Consider the following 20,311-nt stretch of genomic DNA (forward strand, 5'->3'; position numbering starts at 1 on the left):
TTTCGATGCCTTACCTGTGGAACTGCAGAGCAATGTCTGTTTCTCCGCAGATGATGTGACGCTGGACTCCAGCACGGCCCACCCCAATCTCGTCCTGTCCGAGGACGGGCGAGAGGTGCGAGACGGAGACAAGCGCCAGGACTTCCCCGACAGTCCGCAGAGATACGACCTGTTTGGCAGCGTGCTGGGCGCCGAAGGCTTCTCCGCGGGGAGACACTACTGGGAGGTGGAGGTGGAGGAGAAGTCTGGCTGGGATTTAGGGGTTGCCAGAGAGTCTGTCAACAGGAAGGGGAACATCACCCTGAACCCAGAGAGTGGTTACTGGGCTGTTATCCTGTGGAACGGAAACCAGTACTGTGCACTGACCGACCCCCTGACTCTGTTGTCTGTGACCCCAAAGCCCCAGAAGGTGGGGGTGTATGTGGATTACGAGGAGGGGCAGGTCTCCTTTTACAACGTAGAGGCAAAATCTCACATCTACACTTTCACAGACACCTTCACTGAGAAACTCTACCCCTACTTCAGCCCCCACCTTCAACAGAATGGCCAAAACACGGCCCCACTGGTTATCTCTCATGTCAAAATCCACAAGAAATAGAGGCAATGGGTTCCTCTTCTACAGGGCATGATAACGCTCTTGCCTGTATTACCTTCTGAAACATAATAATACTATACACTAGAATGGAAAATCCAAGTAACTACGACCACAGCAATCAGAAAAATCACATGATACAGTGCCCCTCCATACCATTTAATTTAATGTTAGATAAATACCATATGCATAATACCTTGAAATAGTTTTAATTCATCGTGACAATTGTTTCCCCACCCAATGACCATCAACATGTTCAATATGATTGTACATTATATTAACAATAACTGTTCAGTTCATTCCGTAATGAATACAGTCTTTTTGTAAAAAAAAAAGCCCCCAAAACCTGGAAGAAGAATAGGAATGAAGTTAAAACATAAAGCTCCTTAGTAAAAAAGCTGCTATAAGCTTCATATTTTAACTTCATAGGAAAAAGTCATCTAGATTTATGAAGAATATTTCAACTAAGGAAGACATCAACAGTTTATTGCTGTCACTGTGTTAATCATACATATATGTGCATCTGGTATTTATATAACATTAAAACAAATATATATAACTCAAAAATAATAATAGATATACAGTATATGTGTGCAGAAGGAATTGAATGATTCCAAAAACAGGTAGCTGGATTTTGCCTGGAGCACCTCTACTATAATCAGCGTGCTAAAATACACTGTTCCACTTTGTATCTGAAAGTAAGGTACAGTACTGGGCAAGGCACACATTATTCTTTTGTTTTACTGGATAAATGAGAACTACTTTGCAATGACAACCTAGAGATCCAGTTACACAGCAGGGCAATCTGGAGCAATCGGGAGCAATCTGAGCACTTTGGTCAAGGGTATAACAGACGTGTCACAACTGGGACATCAGTTCAAGGAATTGGACCTCCTTTCCAGAGTCGGTGCCCTGAGCTGAGTATAGTCTGTTTTGGCACAACATGGTGAACTAAGAGAAGCAGATATCTGGACTCATGATGTACAGTAGACGTTATCTCAGTTTATAATGTCAGTAGGGGAAAGAACTGTGGCAAGATAGTTTTCACGAGGAATGACAACGCCCAAAATCAAAGTGTAACGAGCTATTGTGGAGTGAATATTTGGCTTAACCCGCTTGGCTGAGGGCCGACCTCCTGGCCGTAGGACGAGGAGGCCAGGACCCCCACACAGGGTGACCAAGAGGCAGCTGCAGAGGTGGAGTTGGGATGCAAAAGTCGCACGCGAGGGAGAGAGATATCGCATTTGGTATTAATAGCATTCGGTGGAGGAAGGACGAAGGGAGTGATTGCTAATCGCTGATGGCTGGGAATGATTGAGCGTGGTTGCTGTCATCCCTCCGAACTTTAGTTAAATAAACTCCATTTAAAAAGATGGAAATAAACGGCTTTAAATGCATATGGTAATGTGCTCAAGGCAAACTTATTTTAATGAAACATACAGAAGATGGTACGGAATATAACTGTAATGGTAGCAGAAATTTCAGTTCTCTCGGGTGTTAGAGACCTACAGTATCTTCCTCTTGTTACAAGCAAGACGCAAATATAATTTCCTTGTCCGGTGTGCTGTTAGAACTCTCCAACCCTCGTTTCTGCCTTTACTTTGTAAATTTACTTCAGTGTTCAAATAAACCAGCATAAACTGCGTTGTCGTTTGTCATTTCTTACCTACAGAGGCTTAACAAAGCCTAGGAACTGAGTTGGAGCCTATTTACTCTTCTGAATCAAAGCACTGATTGAATACTTCATTACTAATCAAATTTCATTAGAACAACATACTCTGATTTTGGTCAGCTGTATTTTCACATCTGCTGTTGATTGTTACTACTACTACTACTAATAATAATGATAATAATGATAATAATAATAATCCTTACGCTTTACAGGTAATGGGGACCACCGGTGTGTAGCTCCACCTGGATGATGCGACGGCAGCCATAGTGCACCAGTAAGCTCACCACACACCAGCTCTCAGTGGGGAGGAGAGCAGAGTGATGAAGCCAGTTCAGAGAGGAGGTTATTAGGAGGCCATGATTGGTAAAGACCAGGGGGAAATTTGGTCAGGACACTGGGGTAACACCCCTACTCTTTTCAAGAAACACCCTGGGATTTTTAATGACCACAGAGAGTCATTAACATCTCATCCAAAGGACAGCACCTTTTTATTTTTTTAAAACACATCAAATTAAAACATACTAATATAATTATATTTTAAAGGGGATATATACTCCCTTCTCCCCTTGGGTCTCCACACTGTAAATTTGTTGGCATGTATTTTCCCATCAATTAGTCCCTCTCCTCTGACCATTTGTTCCCGAGTTACTTGGTATCAAATGTCCCACCTTTAGAAACATAAAGTTCCACCCTTAAAGATTTCCCCTCCCTCGGGGCGTTTCTGAGTGTTTCAGTTCTTATCTGTTACTGAACTGTCTTATGTGGCTAAATATTAAACCCAATTAAAAACTTTTACATCTTCCCCTTAGGACTTTGTTATCATATGTAGATATGAAATTTTCTTTCATTTTTCTTTAAAGACAACTTCATGCAGGTACGTTTTTGATTTCTCTATTCCTTGAATGAGTCAGTTGTTACTCTTTCTGTCCGATATTTAGAGAAGAAATGACTAAAGTTGTTCACTTTGTTCACTTTGACTCTGTCTGTTCACACCAGATGCGAAGCTGAAAGAGAAACTGTAGCATTTTGGTGCCTTTCCTCAGCAATTCGGGTCTCTTACGGATTCTGCGGATACCCTTTTAAAACAGTTCCTAATGAAGTTGGTTTTGGTTTCTTTTCAGCTACAAGGTTATTGTTGCTTTTCAATTACCAGCAGAATGTCAAAAATTGTACTGGGAAGCATTACAATTACTTCCTTCCACACACAAACACACGGTATCAGTAGTAATCCTCAATAGAAACAGAACATAATTTAACTTGGATGCTGAGCAAAGGGAAAACAAAGTTTGCGCTAAATTAAAAACGAGTTAAAGCAGTCAAGAATGAAATAATATATGAACACAAGAAATACAAAGACAAGCTAGTGAAAAACCAGAAAGGATATAGGGGCCTTCCTGATCCTAGGAATAAAACCCAACATTCTCTCTTTGGCTCAAACAATTAAAAAAGAGACTGAATACAAAAACATCTCAAGTTTTTGTTTGTTTTATTCTGAAAAACTACTTTTGACCATATTTTGTTAATTAAAATGTTAAAACTACAACCTTTCCTTGACAGGGTCCTGCAGGTAACATGGGCAGGCACATTATTATTACAGTTTTATGGTCTATCATGTGACTTCTCTAGCTAAATATTAAGCCTAATAAAATCTGCAATTAGGCCTTCCCTATGATGTTTGTGCCTGAAGGTGTTTCTCTGTTTTAGAGCTCGATGTATTCAAGCAGTCTGATTTTTTTGTTTGTTTTGAAAGAGTCCCTAGTTGTTCTCTCTGTCTGTTACCTAGAGATCAAATTATTTTAGGTTTATTCAGCATGTCTCTGTCTTAAGCCCACCTTCATAATTTGCTGAGACTGCATTTGGGCGATTGTCAGACATTCTCCGCCCTCCTCTACAAATTCACTTGACTCCTATTTAAAAAAAATCAGATCGGTTATAATTGGTTATTATATAACACAGCCAGGATGAAGTCGAGTTCGTTCCATAAGCACTGGTTTGTAAAGTGCTCTTAGCTTAGTTTTCAGTGACATCACCAAGAGCTTAGCTGTCACGATAACCAGCAGACACAGAGGTGCGATCAAGCCCCATGGGGCCTGTATGTGCTTGGTTACTCCGAGACCACTGCTGAAGTGCACTGTGAATGATAACTTGAAAGGATCAGAACTCTGTGTGCTGTATCTTCCCAGGTGCACTATGGGAAACTCCAAAAGAGACTGCAGAATACTCTTCCTCTTAGTGTTCTCCTGTTTGGGAACATGTGATGCAGGTAAGATAGTGGGGGGGAGGGGGTTGATTTGTCAAATTTGTAGGAGACTTATAGGTCACATTTGATTATTACTGCTGTCAAAGTGTTTTAGAGTGAGCCCAGCTGCACACACAACTACAGCAGACTACAGCAACAGGGCTCATGTGGCACTGAACCTTTTACAGTAAATGGCATCATTGTCTTGGACCCTGACTAGTGTCGAATTCTCCTGGCATCTCGTTCTTTTGGAGTTGCACCTTCTTTGGTAGCACACTGAAGCTCAGCAGGTGTGAGGCTGGTCAGTACCTGGATGGGAGACTCCTGGGAAAGCTGAGGTTGCTGCTGGAAGAGGTGTTAGAGGGGCCAGTAGGGGGTGCTCACCCTGCGGTCTGTGGGGGTCCTAATGCTCCAGTATAGTGACAGGGACTCTATACTGTAAAAAGGCACCGTCCTTTGGATGAGATGTAAAACCGAGGTCCTGACTCTCTGTGGTATCCTGGCCAAATTTCCCCCTGGTCTTTACCAATCATGGCCTCCTAATAATCCCCCTCTCTGAACTGGCTTCATCACTCTGTTCTCCTCCCCACTGAGAGCTGGTGTGTGGTGAGAGTAATGGAGCATCATCCAGGTGGGGGGACACACTGGTGGTGGTGGAGGGGAGTCCCCATTACCTGTAAAGGACTCTGAGAACACTGTAAAAGTGTAAGGATTCATCATTATTATTATTGTTATAAGCTGGGAAAGTAGCACTGTATCAGCCCTGAAGGCTGTAGAGTGGTTTTGGGTGACCCCAGTAGACTATAGAGTTGGTTGACCCCTGTAGGCTGGAGAGTGGTTGTGTTTTAATCCCAGTGTTCCAGACGTGCAAAATGTTTGCAAGAAGGAAGTAAAACAACATTTTCAGACAAAATTAGAGGGCAGGCTCTCTCTAAGACTGGGCTTGAAGATACAACCTATGAAAAAGACTTAGGTGCTGATGGCAGTTTAATTTTTCTCCTCCAGGCAATGTGCACAAGAAATAAAAAAGGATATATATGAGTTCACGTAGGGAGCTGTGCCAGCATATGTAGGTTGCAGAGGAATAAGTAAAGGTGGTGTGGTGGCTCTGTGGGTTGGGATCTGCCCCTGTGGCTGGAAGGTTGCTGGTTCAAATCCTGCAGCTGGCAGAGGAATCCTACTCCATTGGGGCCCCTGATAAGGCCCTTAACCCCAACTGCTCCAGGGGTGCTATACAATGGCTGACCCTAAACTTCTCTCTCTCCCTGTTTGTGTGTCTCATGGACAGCAAGCTGGGGTATGTGAAAAGACAAATTCCTAACACAAGAAATTGTACTGTACAGTATATGGCCAATAAAAGTGATCTTTATTCCATGTTGAAAAGAAACAACATTTTACCTGTGAAGCCTTCTTCAGGTGTCAATTAGGATATATATATATATATTTATATTATAGTTAAAAATGTAGAATTTATATCTAGTAATGTTATCCTCAAATTGTGCAATGCACTATAAACATCTCATTACAATACTGTATACAGTTGTGGTCAGCATGTTACATTTTATGTGAAATTTGTCTGCAGCAGCACACATTTATCCTGAATCATTCTGTCCATTTACTGCAAGGCTAATTAATACAGTTCTACCTGCGATAATACTTCTGTCTTATGCTCAACTTGCTCTATTATTATTGAATACAAGGCAAAAGGCTAAAACCTAAAAGAAACGTGATTTTAATCTCTGTAATCTGTGACTGAGGCTCACAACTTGGAGTTATTTCCAAATCATATCTCAAAAGGCATGGCGTTACATGCAGTTTTAATAAGGGCTACGACTCATGACGTGTGATCATTCAGGATCTTCCGATCTCTGTGTGTAGAGACACTAGGAAATAGCCTCTATGTAGAACTACAGTATAACACACTCCTTTCCTCCGATCTCCCATAGGCCAGTTTAAACTTATTGTCCCAGCGGAACCAGTGGACACCACTGTGGGCAGCAGCATCGTTCTCCCCTGTCGGCTGTCCCCTGAAATGAGTGCCGCAGCCATGGAGGTGAGGTGGTTCAAAGAGAACTTTGACAACCTGGTCTTCCTCTACAAGGAGGGGAAGGAGACAGAGGGGTCAGGCTACAGGAGCAGAGTGAGGCTGTTCAGACAGGAGATGGAGACAGGAAACGTGTCCCTGCTGCTCCAGAACGTCAGGATCTCGGATCAAGGCCTCTACAAGTGTCATGTCAGCAGTGTGGACTGGTACGAGGAGCCCCAGCTGCAGCTACGTGTTATACGTGAGTACAAGCGTAGCCTTGTCGTCTTCTGTCGGTACGTCATATATACTGATGGGTAAAAAGAAACGCAACAGCTCCTCCTCCACACTCTGGCCCTCCCATCTGTGTGGAACAGGCTGAAGAGTGACCCATCCGTGAAGAGGACCTGATGCCACTGCTGACGGGTCCATCGCAGCCTCTGTCTGGCCCAAGCCAGTCGGGTGTGACGTCTAGGAGGTGTGAGGAGGGGACCTCTGACAGGTTGCCTTGCTCTGAGGCCAGCAGCATGGAGCCTCACTGTCCTGTCACTGATGCGGGCATTGTGTCTGCCGGCAGTTTCTGCAGCAGTACGGGTGGCAGATCTGAAACGATCTCTCAGATGGACACCAGTCTGATGCGTCGGTCCTGCTCTGGTGTGGTCACTCGAGGGCGACCAGATCGTGGATGGTCATCTGTCCTGCCGGTCTGCTGAAACCTTCTCTGGGACACAGTGGAGCGGCTTACTCCATAGTGTCTGGCAACGCTGGCACATGACATGCCTGCCTGCAGCATGCCTATGGCCCTCTCCCTTGCTTCTGGTGACATTGGAGGCATTATGGAAATCACAGAAAACTGACTAAGTGTGGCCTTTTTCTTGCAGCGACCTAAGCTTTGAATAAGGCTTTTTTAAAGGTGGTTATTTCACCTGGACCTCGCTGGGTAAAAGTGCACCTAACGAGCTTTTGTGTAATTGGCAAGTTGCATAGCCTCACTGCACAAGATGTATCGCTGGTCAGAGGGCTTAAAACAAACTGACAACGTTTGGCGAAAGTACATAAGCTATAACTAGAGTATTCTTATTCCAGAAAATGTTGCATTTCTTTTTTCCATCAGTATTTGTATGTTGATACGTTGAGGGTCAAATGTGGCAGCAAGCTGTACAAAGATACCCAAGCTCTGGAACTCTCTCCCCAAGGATATCAGAGAGTCACCTTCTCTAAACTCCTTCAAATCCAGACTCAAAACCCTCTTCTTCAGAAAAGCCTTTACTGAACTGGTTCCATTCTTCACCCCTCTGCTTTTCTTAGTACTACCATCCACGGTCTCCTCTATATATTGTAATTGTGTGTTATCTTGTGTATTCTCCTTATTTATTGTTGTTGTCATCCTGTAAAGCACTTTGAGAAGCCACCTTTAAAGGCACTTTATAAAATAAAGTTAATTATTATTATTATATTATACATGTACAAGAGACAGGACAGCTGCAGCTCCGTTGGTGTGGGTTTCGTGAACTGCTGTCTTCCACAGTCATCACGGCTGCCCTGCAGAAAGATGAGGTTGACGATCCTGCCCGGCAAGCCTGACAGTGTCCATTCCTTGGGTCTCCCTCAGATCAGTTCAAAGTCAGCATCTCGTCGCAAACTAAGGTCGCCGACCTGGGCAGCAGCACTGTCCTGGCCTGTCACATTGTCCCCGAAATGGACATCGGGGCCCTGGAGGTCAGGTGGTTCCGGCAGACGTTCAACGACCTGGTCCATTTGTACAAAGCCGGGAGGGAGATGCAGGGGCCAGACTACAGGGGTAGAGTGAGGCTGCTGAAGATGAGGAAGGGGGACGTGTCCCTGCTGCTTGAAAGGGTCACGAACTCCGATAAAGGCATCTACACTTGCCACGTCAGCTCTGGGGACTGGTACGATGAGCTCTCCATGCAGCTACTTGTAACAAGTGAGTAGAACCTTTTCTACTGTTGCTAACTGCTATTAATTGCATGGCCGAGGCTACTCTGTATGAGTGCTAAGAGAAACACAAAGCTTAAGGAAGCAAGTTAATGATAATTCCTTATACTTATATAGTGCTTTTCTGGACACTCCACTCAAAGCTCTTTACAGGTAATGGGGAATCCCACAACCACCACCAATGTGCAGCCCCACCTGGATGATGCAACGGCAGCCATAGTGCGCCAGAACACTCACCACACACCAGCTATCAGTGGGGAGGAGAGCAGAGTAATGAAGCCAATTCATAGATGGGGATTATTAGGAGGCCATGATTGGTAAGGGCCAATGGGAAATTTGGCCAGGACGCCAGGGTAACATCCCTACTGTTTTCGAGGAATACCCTGGGGTTTTTAATGACCACAGAGAGTCAGGACCTCGCTTATACATCTCATCTGAAGGACGGTGCCTTTTCACAGTACAGTGTCCCGTCACTATACTGGGGCATTAGGACCCACACAGACCGCAGGGTGAGCGCCCCCTACTGGTCCCACTAACACCTCTTCCAGCAGCAACCTGAGCTTTCCCAGGAGTCTCCCATCCAGGTACTGACCAGGCTCCCACCTGCTGAGCTCCAGTGGGGCTGCCGGCTGCCGGCTGCCAGCTGTGAGCTGTGAGCTGTGAGCTGCAGGGTGATATGGCTGCTGGCAAGCTAGGAGCATTCTAAATTGCACGCTCTACGCAAGAGCTGTTCTTGAAGCAGTAAAACATGGATTCAGTTAATTTGGGAATTAATCCATCCAACCATTTTCTAACTCTTTTAACCAGAAGAGGATCATGAGGGAGACAGAGCCTAAACCAGCAACAAGTGGGAGTAATGAGGGAGGAGACGCCAGTCCATCACAGGGCACACACAGACAAGAATACGCATTCATGTGGAGAACATACCAACTCCACATAAGTAACCATCCAGGAATTGAACCCAGGGTCTCTTTGAGACAGCAAAGCTAACTACTGCACCACTTTGCTGCCCATTCTTTAAAACCTGAAAGAGAGTGAACACCAACACACTGATTTTTGTTCTTTTTGCTACAGAAGCAGATAGTCCCCTATAAACAGTGCACATAACTTGCCAGGTTTTTTTGTTTTCCAGGGTTCATTAAACATTCCTTAGTGTGTTTATGGCTGCGTGTCTGCAGCAAGATTGGATCTCTCTAGCGCCCCCTCTCTGTTGCTTTCCCACAGGCGCATTTAAGCTCATTGTGCCGTCAGAGCCTGTGGTGGCCAGTGTGGACAGCGACGTTGTCCTCCCCTGTCAACTGTCCCCCGAAATGAGTGCCACAGCCATGGACGTGAGGTGGTACAGAGAGAACTTTGAGAACCTGGTCTTCCTCTACAAGGAGGGGAAGGAGACAGAGGGGTCAGGCTACAGGGGCAGAGTGAGGCTGTTCAAACAGGAGGTGGAGACAGGAAACGTGTCCCTGCTGCTCCAGAACGTCAGGATCTCAGATCAAGGCTCCTACACGTGTCACGTCAGCAGTGCGGAATGGTACGAGGAGCCCAAGTTGGGGTTACGTGTTAGACGTGAGTACAGATCTACGCTTTTCTTGGATGTCCTCTTTAAGATCACTTTATTGGCCCTATACAATTTCTTGTATTACGAATTTGTCTTTTCACAGACCCCAGCTTGCTCTCCATGAGACACACAGGCAGGGAGAGAAGGTTGGGGTCAGAGCACAGGGTCAGCCATTGTACAGCACCCCTGGAGCAGTTGGGGTTAAGGGCCTTGCTCAGGGGCCCCACGGAGTAGGATTCCTCTGCCGGCTGCTGGATTTGAACCGGCAACCTTCCAGCCACAGGCACAGATCCTTAGCCACAGGGCCACCGCACTGCCCCTTCTGTGTTTTTAAACATTTTTTCAAGAAAGGTTTTGGTACCTTTTTCAAAGTAGAAAAAATATGTGGAAGGCCAAAGATTATTTAGATCCATTGCCCTCCTCCAGTTCCTGGACTACCACATTAGACAATCTCAGAGTCTTATTTAATGGAATTTACAACAAACATTCAGGAGGGGTGACATCAAGCTCACTTCTGGTTCATCACGTAACTCATCATCATTTCTGTTTCCACCCCCCCCAAAAAAAGCAATTTAATATTGTTATGAAGTGTGTTTAAGAAGCTAGATACAATGGGTAACACCTGGCCTGCGTCAACATTTCCTCCTTCACAGCAAGGGATGTTTCCCAGATTCAAAGATCAAAGCCATCAAAGCAAGGTTACCCTGGTTTACCTTAGATAATGAAGTCCTAGATGGATGATTAAGTGACAAATCAACACTCAGGGGGGGACAGAGCATGAAACAGGCAGGTACAGAAGAAGATCAGGTGGGGAGCTGCGTCAGCATGCGTAGGCTGCAAAGGAAAAAGTAATAGGTTTATTCCATGCTGAAAAGAGAAGAGAGAAAACACAACGTTTCGGCTGTGGAGCCTTCTTCAGGTGTGAGATACAGAAGAAGTTGAGGATAGAAGGAAAAACAAGAGACAAGAGAAGGGAAAGGTGCGAGCCTCTTGTCTAGATGACCTGGGAAAGATCAGATTCGAGCGAAATATTTAATGAGCTTGCTCTTGTGTGATTTTAGGGAACACTGATTTTCTGTGAATCAGAAAGTAAGAAGCAGTAAGAATCCCTTGATTAAAAATAGCCTTGGCTAAAATGGATAGTGGGTAGATTTCTAGAAGAGGCTGATTAGTTCTCATTATATTTTGTGTCATCCGGATTGACAGAGAGAGATTTAACAACAGGTTGTATTCTAGTTAGTTTAGGAGGCAGCTTATCTCTTCTTTTCGCCTTCGCGTTATTTAAAAGTCGAACACTTGGTAGCAGTCCAGGGTTTTGCTAGGTGGTTAAGACGTTAGGCCTCTGGGACTCCTTATTTGTAAATTTGCAAAGAGCGTAACCTGTGTGTTGGATGTTTATGTAGTGAGTGTATTGTCATTTTTAATAAAGATATGAATTATTAATCTTTTCACCATTGTTGTGTCAGAGAACAAACACTGAGAGGCACTCATATACCAACCACGCAGGTATATTTTGGGCAAATTAATTTAGAAGTTGGGGGTTTTGAATATTTAATTTACATATTGATTAATCCTCTCACGGATTCCTGATATTTCTCTAGTTTCTTAATCCCCTATTTGTAACAATATCATACGTAAAACTTTTCTCCATCCCATTCAACTTCCGCACCAATCCTCCAACCCAGCTCCACATGTATCTGTTGTGATCACTTATTTACTATCGACAATTTGCTATTTCACTAAAAGGACAAATGTAGGCTTGACTTTTGCCATATTTTTGCCAATAGAATGGCACACTACAGATTTCTCCCATCATGCTGTCAGGGATGTCGGAAGGGCAGGCCGTGGAATGACAAGGAGAGCAGTAGAGACCCTATGCGTAGCGGTAAAAGGGGGCAACACGGGGGTTAGCCCAGGCTCAGGGGGGCGGACGATGTCGGTCTAGAAACCTATGCTCTCAGGCCACGGACATGGGGTTACCTGGTACTAGGCGGGTCTCAGGACATCCACACCCTCAATGCTGAGCCAGGAGCAGAACAGATACAGGAAGTAAATAGGCTACACAACAAGACCCACTGGAAAGACATGAATAATCACAGGGAACTAGGAACAGGACAGAAGAGCAGCACCCTTTAGGTGTCCTGCCTCCACCCATTTGATGACACTGAAGGTTTTTGTCCATAGAGGATTAGGTATTATATACAGAGATTACTGCTGTTAACTTCTGATCCTTCCACAGGCCAGGGCAGTAGGCCCGAGATAGAAATTGGAGAAATAAAGAAAGACTCTCTGAAGCTGACTTGTCACTCCGAGGGCTGGTTTCCCGAACCCCAGATGTTCTGGACAGACAAGGGTGGGAGAAAACTCTCTTCGGATGTGAAGCCAGCCAGTCAGCCCAGCAAGGACAGTCCCTACTCCATCACCAGTCACTTGTACATGAAAAAGACCGACAACGAGGGTGTGGTCTGCATGGTGGCCCAGCAGGAGCAGAAGATAGAATTTGGGTCACGACTCAGAATCAGCGGTAAGTCAACTTGCTTGAAGAGGCCCCAGAAGGAAAGCTTCTAGTGCTCTTCAAACGTACACTATGTTTATACCTCTTACATTCTTTGTACCCAGTTCTTAATCCTTATATCCTTAGTCCTAAATTTTCAGGATATGAACCAAGCTTCTAGTTCCTTCCCTTGAGCAGATGTCCCCGCCAGTGTACAAATACAGGTCATTCATACTGCCTTCTCAGACGTCCTCAGGATATAGCACTCATTCTCTCTACCTCCGCCTCGTGGTCCCTTGGTATCTTACAGTCAGATCTACTTCGAGTCAAAGAATGGTTGTCCCTTTGCAAAATGAAGCAAACACATAAAGCCATTTTCTGTTCTATGTAGTTCTTGGATTATCAGAGAGTTTTTTAATTGAGAATTGCCAATTCGATTTTTCTTATACGCACCCTACTTGGAACAACCAGTTGTGGGTTTTTCACGTCTTATTTCATGGGTACAAATCTGGAGAAAGGAGAAGGAGAAAGTCTAGGCAGACTCCTGCAATCCACGTAAGGTTTGAGTTCATGTGTGAACACAGTCCTGTAACAGTAATCAGAGTTCACATTGAAACCTACATCATCTGTGTCATATTGCTCCAGATGCTTTTGGATGAACTCCCTGTAAGGTTAGCAGGGGACGAGTCTTAGAAGGAAGGTATTTTCCAAAAACAAATTACTCTGTGTCCTCGATATCCAACTTGACCTCCTCAAGATGTCTGATCAGATTCCCAAGATGATTGTCCAGGAAAGACTCTCCTGGTCATCAGCGAAACACAGAACAGGTTTGTTTTCAGACAGGCTATATAAATCGAGCACAGACACATCGATGATGCGAAAGGCACTGAGGTGGAAGTATGGAGGACAAACAGAGGCGTGGAGAGAAAGAAAGTTTTGGAAGGAAACATAATTGGAACATTTGTGTAGAGAGTTTAATGAAGAGAAGAAACTTGATGTACGTGGTCTTAAAATGAGTGGTTAAATGTGAATGAGATCAGAATGTGGATTATTGTTTATTGCTGGAAACAACATTTTGGGGTATACACCATTTTGAATCCATATAACAAACCAGAGAAGCTATGGCTGAGAGCACAAAGGAGCACAGGTACTATTTTTTTCAGTGGGATATACTGTATGTTTGGCCTTGAGCACACAGTCCATTTCTCCCCCGTTTCTACAGGACAAATAATTAAATTTTACATTCAGTTTCAGAGTTGGGCATTTGTTTTGTTTTTCCTCCATCCACATTATCGGTCCATCCCTCAGTGACATCATGATCCTTACTGAATGAGCCACTTGGTACTCTGCTCTAAGTTACTTAACCCGATGAAGGCACGTTCTGGGAGTGTGGGATGAACTCTGCGATGTGAAAATCGCTAGTTCAAGTCTGGGTCAAGTCACTACCAGACAGCGACATGAGATTCCCCACACAGCAGTGTGCAGTTGTCCAAGTGCAGGGATCAGTCTGGCTCTTTCCGGTAAACATCAAACCCTGTGAATTGCATTGAATCCTGTCCCCTCCAATCAGCATTAACTCTCCTGTCAGGTGCGATGGAGATTACATGTCAAATGACGAATAGATTATGTGGTTGTGTCACAGGAGCATGGCCACCAGCCTCCTTGTGTCCTGAGTGGATAGAGGAGACAATTATCCAGATAGACGCATCTTGATGCCATTCCAAACTGGGATGACTGAACAAAGGTTTTTCTTGCTGTTTTGTCCATTAGTATTAACATAAATGTCCTTCTTTATTACAGACACCTTCTTTGAAATTATCCATCCAGAGAGATCCCATCTTTCTGCTTTTCTATTACCGGCTGCGCTGGTCCTGGTGTGCTTGGTGGCTGTTGCAATCTTTGTTAAAAGAAACAAAGAAGGTACCTCATTGCCAGACATCCATCCGCGGCGATGTACAGTATATGATTAATTAGTTCCAACCCTTTCTTTACATTGGCTATTAATTTGCAGATGTATAGATCTTGCTTTGCGTGTAGTAGGTCAAAGAAACCATTCCCAGATTGCTGTTTGCCCTTATTAGGTTTAATTTTTATGGCACAGATGTACATGGTCCAACAAGGACCCAGTATGGTTCCCAATGGAAACATCTTGCAGTGTTTTTAAGAGCAGGTACAAGTCACAATGCAATTTTAATAAGACACAATATTATGGACCATGCTGAATGAGCTATCATGCTTTTAGAGTAGAATGATCTGCAGTAGAAAAATAGTGAACCAAATTGTAAAAGGAGGTTTTCTGGTTAATCATAGCGTTTAAATGTCTAAAAACAAGACATTTCAGACAAAAATCCACCTTCGGCTGTTGACTAAAAAATAATTCTTAATTAAGTAAATGATTGTGAATATCTAAATGCTTGATGTCAGTAGTTTCTGCAGGACTGTCTGAAAGTTGACTTTATGCCCATGTCATTGAATAGAAAATAGTCCACTTCAGAAAGACACACAAGGCTGCTGTCAGAACTTTAACTGTACTTCTTAGAAGTAGGAGTTATAGCCAGCAGCCATATCACCCTGCAACTCACAACTGACAACCCCCTGCAGCTCACAACTGGCAGCCTCACTGGCGCTGGATGGGAGACTCTTGGGAAAAACTAAGGTTGCTGCTGGAAGAGGTGTTAGTGGGGCCAGTAGGGGGTGCTCACCCTGCAGTCTGTATGGGTCCTAATGGCCCAGTATAGTGATGGGGGCACTATACTGCAAATAGGAATCATCCTTTGGAGTCTCCTGACTCTCTGTTGTCATTACAAATCCCAGGTTGTTTCTTGAAAAGACCAGAGGTGTTACCCCGGTGTCCTGACCAAATTTCCCCCTGGTCTATACCAATCACCTACTAATAATCCTCATCTCTGAACTGGCTTCATCCCTCTGCTCCTCCCCACTGAGAGCTGGTGTGTGGTGAGAGTACTGGAGCATCATCCAGGTGGGGCTGCACACTAGTGGTGGTAGTGGGGTTCCCCATTACCTGTAAAGTGCTCTGAGTGGAGTGTCCAGAAAAGTGCTATATAAGTGTAGCCAACTGTTATAATGATTAATTATAATAGGCGAGCCTAGTTTCACCACAAACTGTTCTTCTTAATTCCAGCATCTCTCGACGCCTCTGTGGGTGATCTGTACTGGATGAAGTGTATGTAGTGCAGTAGCTGCCAGGCAAACTCTTCAGGAGTTGGACTCTAACACGTCCCTTCCTTGTCTCTCACAGGAGTTCAAGGCTGCCGACTGCCGTCTAGTGGTTGGTGATAACTGTGTCTCACGGCGTGACACTGAAGCACACAAACACACTGCTTACAAAAGCTTCTGCCCGTCAGCTTACATTGTATATACTGGAAAATCCATAGTGTTGTTTACTGGAGATACAGGAGAGTGCATGACGATCTGTAATCGAGGTCTTTATTTGTGAGTGTTGGACCAGGAACTCCTTTGATCTTTCAGTTGAATTGGTGTTTCCCGGATTCACGCTTTGTTAAAGAAATGTATCAAAGTATAAAGGTGTTTTCTACAAACATTCTGTGGTCTGGTTAGAGAGGATATGAACTGAAACCATGGGTGATAAACTCATTAACAAGGTGATAACAAGGCAAACTCCTCTACTGTACAATACGTTCCTACCCCCACCCTAAAACATGGAGATTCCATAAACTGAGTTAGTCAAGAAGTAAACATGAGGCTCCTACATCTTAGAATCCAGGACTAGTATGTCCACAATCACTGGTTTTCTTCCATTAAACTGTACAAAAGCCCCTCAGCAAACCATGTTGAAAAATGCAGGAATAACGGATCTACAGAAGTAGAAGAGGCATTTGCTCAGGTTACAGACCCCAGGATTAGTCAGCAGTAGTTCTTACTCTGGGATAAGATAGAGGTGATTCATTCCGTTCAAGGTAGTTGTTAATTGATTGGATGAGAAATCACTGTGGCAAACCCTGGTTTCTGTCCTGTCCACCAGGGTAACAGGTGGTGAGGTCTGTAAATCTTCACCCCCACGACAATCATAACCCCCTGCCTAACTGGGAATCATAGCCTTGTATCGTATCTGTGCTTCCATAGGCTCTGTCTCTTTGCTTGACACCACTTCCACCATAGCAGGAGGGCACAGTCTAGATCAGCCCGATTTGAGAGTCCCAAAATTAAAATTCCAACTGTAAGGAGGTGGCGAACCTGCAGCAGGAAAAAGTTTTGATGAACAAGCAGGAGAAGACAAGGAACCTGCCTCAATGCCTGAAGCACCGATGGAAACACACCGCTTGTGACTTCACATGAGAGATCAAAACCACCACAGAACAGGGCACAGTGACTGGACGGTGGACTGACACTAAAACCCCAGTCAAACAGGACAAATGTACAGTAACTGTCAAAAATCAGGCCAAGACAATATACACGTATTTTGGGGGTATTTTGGGTGGAGTGGAGTTTTTTGTTTCAGTATGCTTCGCCTTCTGATGGAACGGGAATGGTTACAAACATCCCAGAAATAAACGCCACTGGAATATGAGCTATGTTTTCCTTTCTGGCAGTAAGTTTACCACATTTAGTTATCACCGTCATGAATTGAGTTACAACACAAGTCTCTCTTATTTATGATCCTTCTGTGGTCATGACTCCGAACACACTTCCATACTGTACACTTACTTTTCTGGGTAGTTTTGTTTTGTTTGTTTGTTTTTTTTCCCGTACCGTACCGTCTTGGTTTTCACTTGAATAATAATCGCGCCTGAAACACTGTTACTCGACTCCTACAGTGAGCAGGCGTTTCAGATCCTTTCCGTTAGTCGCCGTGCTCCCTCTGCTGGGCATTCTGTAGAACAACGTCACTTACTGACGAGACGTGTCAGCGTTTCAGAAGCAGGTGTCAGTGGAAAAGAGAGGGTGGACTCCTTATTTCGGTTTCCGAAACCGAGACATACAGTACAGTAGCAGTTTCGGGAAATGGGATAAACGGGGACTACTTATTCAGACTCACTATTTCAATGAAAACTTGTCCCATGGATTTATTTCTTGGGTACCGTTCTCTAACACGTTACAATAAAAACAGCCAAATTTGTTGTTTTGTCATTTTAAACCCACGCACTAATTGTGTTTTTTTAAACTATCACGCCTGGGCTATCACTAGAGACTCATGCACGACTCCTAGAGACCAGACACGCATTCAGGGTAGTTAATAATTATTGAACGCCGTAAAGGTTATTATTAAAATATTTATTATAAAAAGTGGAGAAAACGTATATACTGGTCAGCTACGACAATTGGACTCTACTGCCCCCCAAAAGGACAAATTTGACCTAGCTAAAATAGAATAAAACAATTAAACTAGGCTAATGACAATATGCAATAATTATGATGGAAAATCAGACGTCGCCATCACTATATTATTATAAATAGAATTACGATTAATTAAAATAATTATGTAATTACTGTAGATTTTATTAACTGTTCTAAAAGTAACTATTAATAATTGCAAATAACAGTTATTGATTCATGGATTATTTTAGTGAATAATTGTTATACAGTATCGTCCTAGCATTGTTGTTAACGTTAATTATATTATTATCAAATGAATAAAAAATATGAGTGTTATTTGCATTTAAATAATATCTTGACGTTATTATATAATTGTATATTACTGAATTAGTATAAAATCATTTAGATTGGATAATTATTATAGATCGTTATATTAGTGGTGTTTTCGATAGTTGAACACGTGGATATTGTACCGTAGATTGTGTATGTATATTATTATATACTGTACAAATGTCACCAATTAAAGATTTTCTTCTGTAAATTAACAATTGGAAACCACTTCATGTATTTTTTAGAGCGTACTTTTACTTCATCATTTTAATCGCTTCTACTGTATTTTACATCTGTCACAGTAATTAAATGTGCTTGTTCGAAAATAAACATCAAGCTACAATGAATTGTATTAATTAACTGATCATATGTTTTTAAGAAACATTTTTTTGAAACGTAGATTAATATTTTGTTTTAGTTGCGGTACGGTGTAAAGTTGATAATACAGCTCTCAGTAAACGCCTATAGCTTATTGTACCGATAAAGAAATCATCCGAGCTAGCTAGAAAACATGATAGACTCACAGCACACTATTTTGACAGGTGAGAATTGTGAATTGTCTTGTTCCTGGTCAATCAGACGATTCGCCATTTTGTTTCCTACGGAAAAGACAGATTCCCGACTAATCCTCATTAATAGGAACATAGTTTAATTTAGGTGTTAAGCGAAAGTAAAACAATGTTTTACTGCATATAGAATAGTATATAGTGTAAGCATGTACAGTATTTAATTTGGTATTAATCTGAAAAGGTGCTGTTCTGCATATTTTATTTGCTAACACGTTTTCAGAAATTGTCAGCTCTCCCCTGCAGATTGGTACCCATTTAAAAATCGGCCCATCTCAGGTGTTATTATTCAACACAGCGAGGATGAGGTTGGGCTCATTTCCAGATTTCGACTGCTGTCCTGTAACATCTCCTGTACACTGATTTATAAAGGCCAGGTAACGAAGTACCTTTAGTTAGTTTTCAATGAAGAGCTCCGATTAGAAAGTAGTGATCAGTATTACACCTACAGTACTAATGCACGCAGAGCCCGTGGAATGTGACAGAGTTACCAGATATATAGTATATTGAGATACATATTCGGAGGAGGAAAGTGAACTGAAATATAGGCAAAAACACGCAGCATAAAAACACGTGACTCTTGATAAGCGTGCCTGTCGCTTGAGCATTTGTTCCGCTATTTATAGCGAAGAAAGTACATACCGTACTTGTGAGTCTTACACTAAAACAGCGGGATTATTGAGGAACAGGGCTACAGTGGGTACAGTGTGTTGTTTTCTGTCCCTAAAAGTAAGGGGTATATAAAGAAAGTCCCCTCGATTGTTATAATATATTTATACAAATATTATATGATTATGTAATTTAGATCATTGTTATACAATGTTTTGTGATGTTTTCGATAGATTAACACATGGATATCGTTTCGTCCATTCTGTCTATCGTTATTAAATACAAATGTCTCCAATTGAAGTTTTTTTTTTCATGAATTAAACTACTGGGAATACCTTCGTGTATTTTTTCAGTGTACTTTCCCTTCAGCGTATTAATCGTTTACTTTGATATCACATCTGTCATAGCATTTCAACTGTTCATGATAATATGCAACAAATGCAATCAAATGGTTCATAAAATTATATTCCTTTTACTTGTTTTTATTTTTTTCCTGAAACAGGACCTTGAGGTATAAGTGTATATTGTTCTTATGTGCGGTGCAGTTTATAGTTGATTATGGAGCTATCAATAAACTACTTATAGCTTCTTGCCGAGAAAAATAAACATAATCTGACCTAGCTACAGTGCAAATTATAATGGACATTCGCAACACACAGTTTTGACCATTGAGAATTCAGAATGTGATATTGTCTTGATGCTGGCCAGCTAGACGATTCTCCGTACTTTTCCCTTGCAAAACATTCCCAACCGCTGTCTTTTGTGTCAGAAAGTAAGACACGAAAAGTGAAGGAGTATTTAGGCGTCTCCATTTTAAAGGAAGTCAAAACCTTCAAGTACCTCTGACATTCCGGGCAGGATTTAATTACGAAAATGATAAGTGAATTTGGGCGTGAATTTTTTTTTCTTTTTTCCCTTTAGGACTTTATTATCACATTGGGATGTGAAATTGTTCATTTTATTTAAAGACGTCTTCAGGC

At 42.8% G+C, this 20,311-nt stretch overlaps 2 protein-coding genes across 4 annotated transcripts in view; both read left to right on the forward strand.

Moving 5' to 3' along the window:
* Window positions 1-2,236, forward strand: part of LOC148833620 (E3 ubiquitin-protein ligase TRIM39-like) — a 29,463-nt gene extending 27,227 nt beyond the window's left edge. For all 3 annotated transcript variants that reach the window (XM_088915463.1, XM_088915465.1, XM_088915464.1), the window contains exon 7: window positions 51-2,236. In XM_088915463.1, the coding sequence (XP_088771589.1) occupies window positions 51-598 (548 nt within the window). In that variant the 3' untranslated portion in view covers window positions 599-2,236. The remainder of the gene's footprint in view (window positions 1-50) is intronic.
* An 892-nt stretch (window positions 2,237-3,128) lies between these two features.
* LOC148833621 (butyrophilin subfamily 3 member A2-like) lies at window positions 3,129-17,080 on the forward strand. Its single transcript, XM_088915475.1, has 8 exons — window positions 3,129-3,138; window positions 4,448-4,527; window positions 6,450-6,788; window positions 8,139-8,471; window positions 9,707-10,045; window positions 12,277-12,561; window positions 14,332-14,451; window positions 15,791-17,080. The coding sequence occupies exons 2-8, from the start codon at window positions 4,455-4,457 to the stop codon at window positions 15,826-15,828; spliced, it is 1,527 nt and encodes a 508-aa protein (XP_088771601.1). The 5' UTR covers window positions 3,129-3,138; window positions 4,448-4,454; the 3' UTR covers window positions 15,829-17,080.
* The last annotated feature ends 3,231 nt before the right edge of the window (window positions 17,081-20,311 follow it).

The sequence above is a fragment of the Atractosteus spatula genome, chromosome 5, assembly GCF_055471065.1.
Source record: "Atractosteus spatula isolate fAtrSpa1 chromosome 5, fAtrSpa1.hap1, whole genome shotgun sequence".
Classification (NCBI taxonomy): domain Eukaryota; kingdom Metazoa; phylum Chordata; class Actinopteri; order Semionotiformes; family Lepisosteidae; genus Atractosteus; species Atractosteus spatula.

Excerpts from the sequence above, each read along its gene's own strand:
- LOC148833621 (XM_088915475.1), top strand. The coding sequence starts at position 4,455 with ATGGGAAACTCCAAAAGAGACTGCAGAATACTCTTCCTCTTAGTGTTC. Across the intron at positions 12,562-14,331 it reads GTCACGACTCAGAATCAGCG|ACACCTTCTTTGAAATTATC; the intron begins GTAAGTCAACTT and ends TCTTTATTACAG. Across the intron at positions 14,452-15,790 it reads TGTTAAAAGAAACAAAGAAG|GAGTTCAAGGCTGCCGACTG; the intron begins GTACCTCATTGC and ends TGTCTCTCACAG.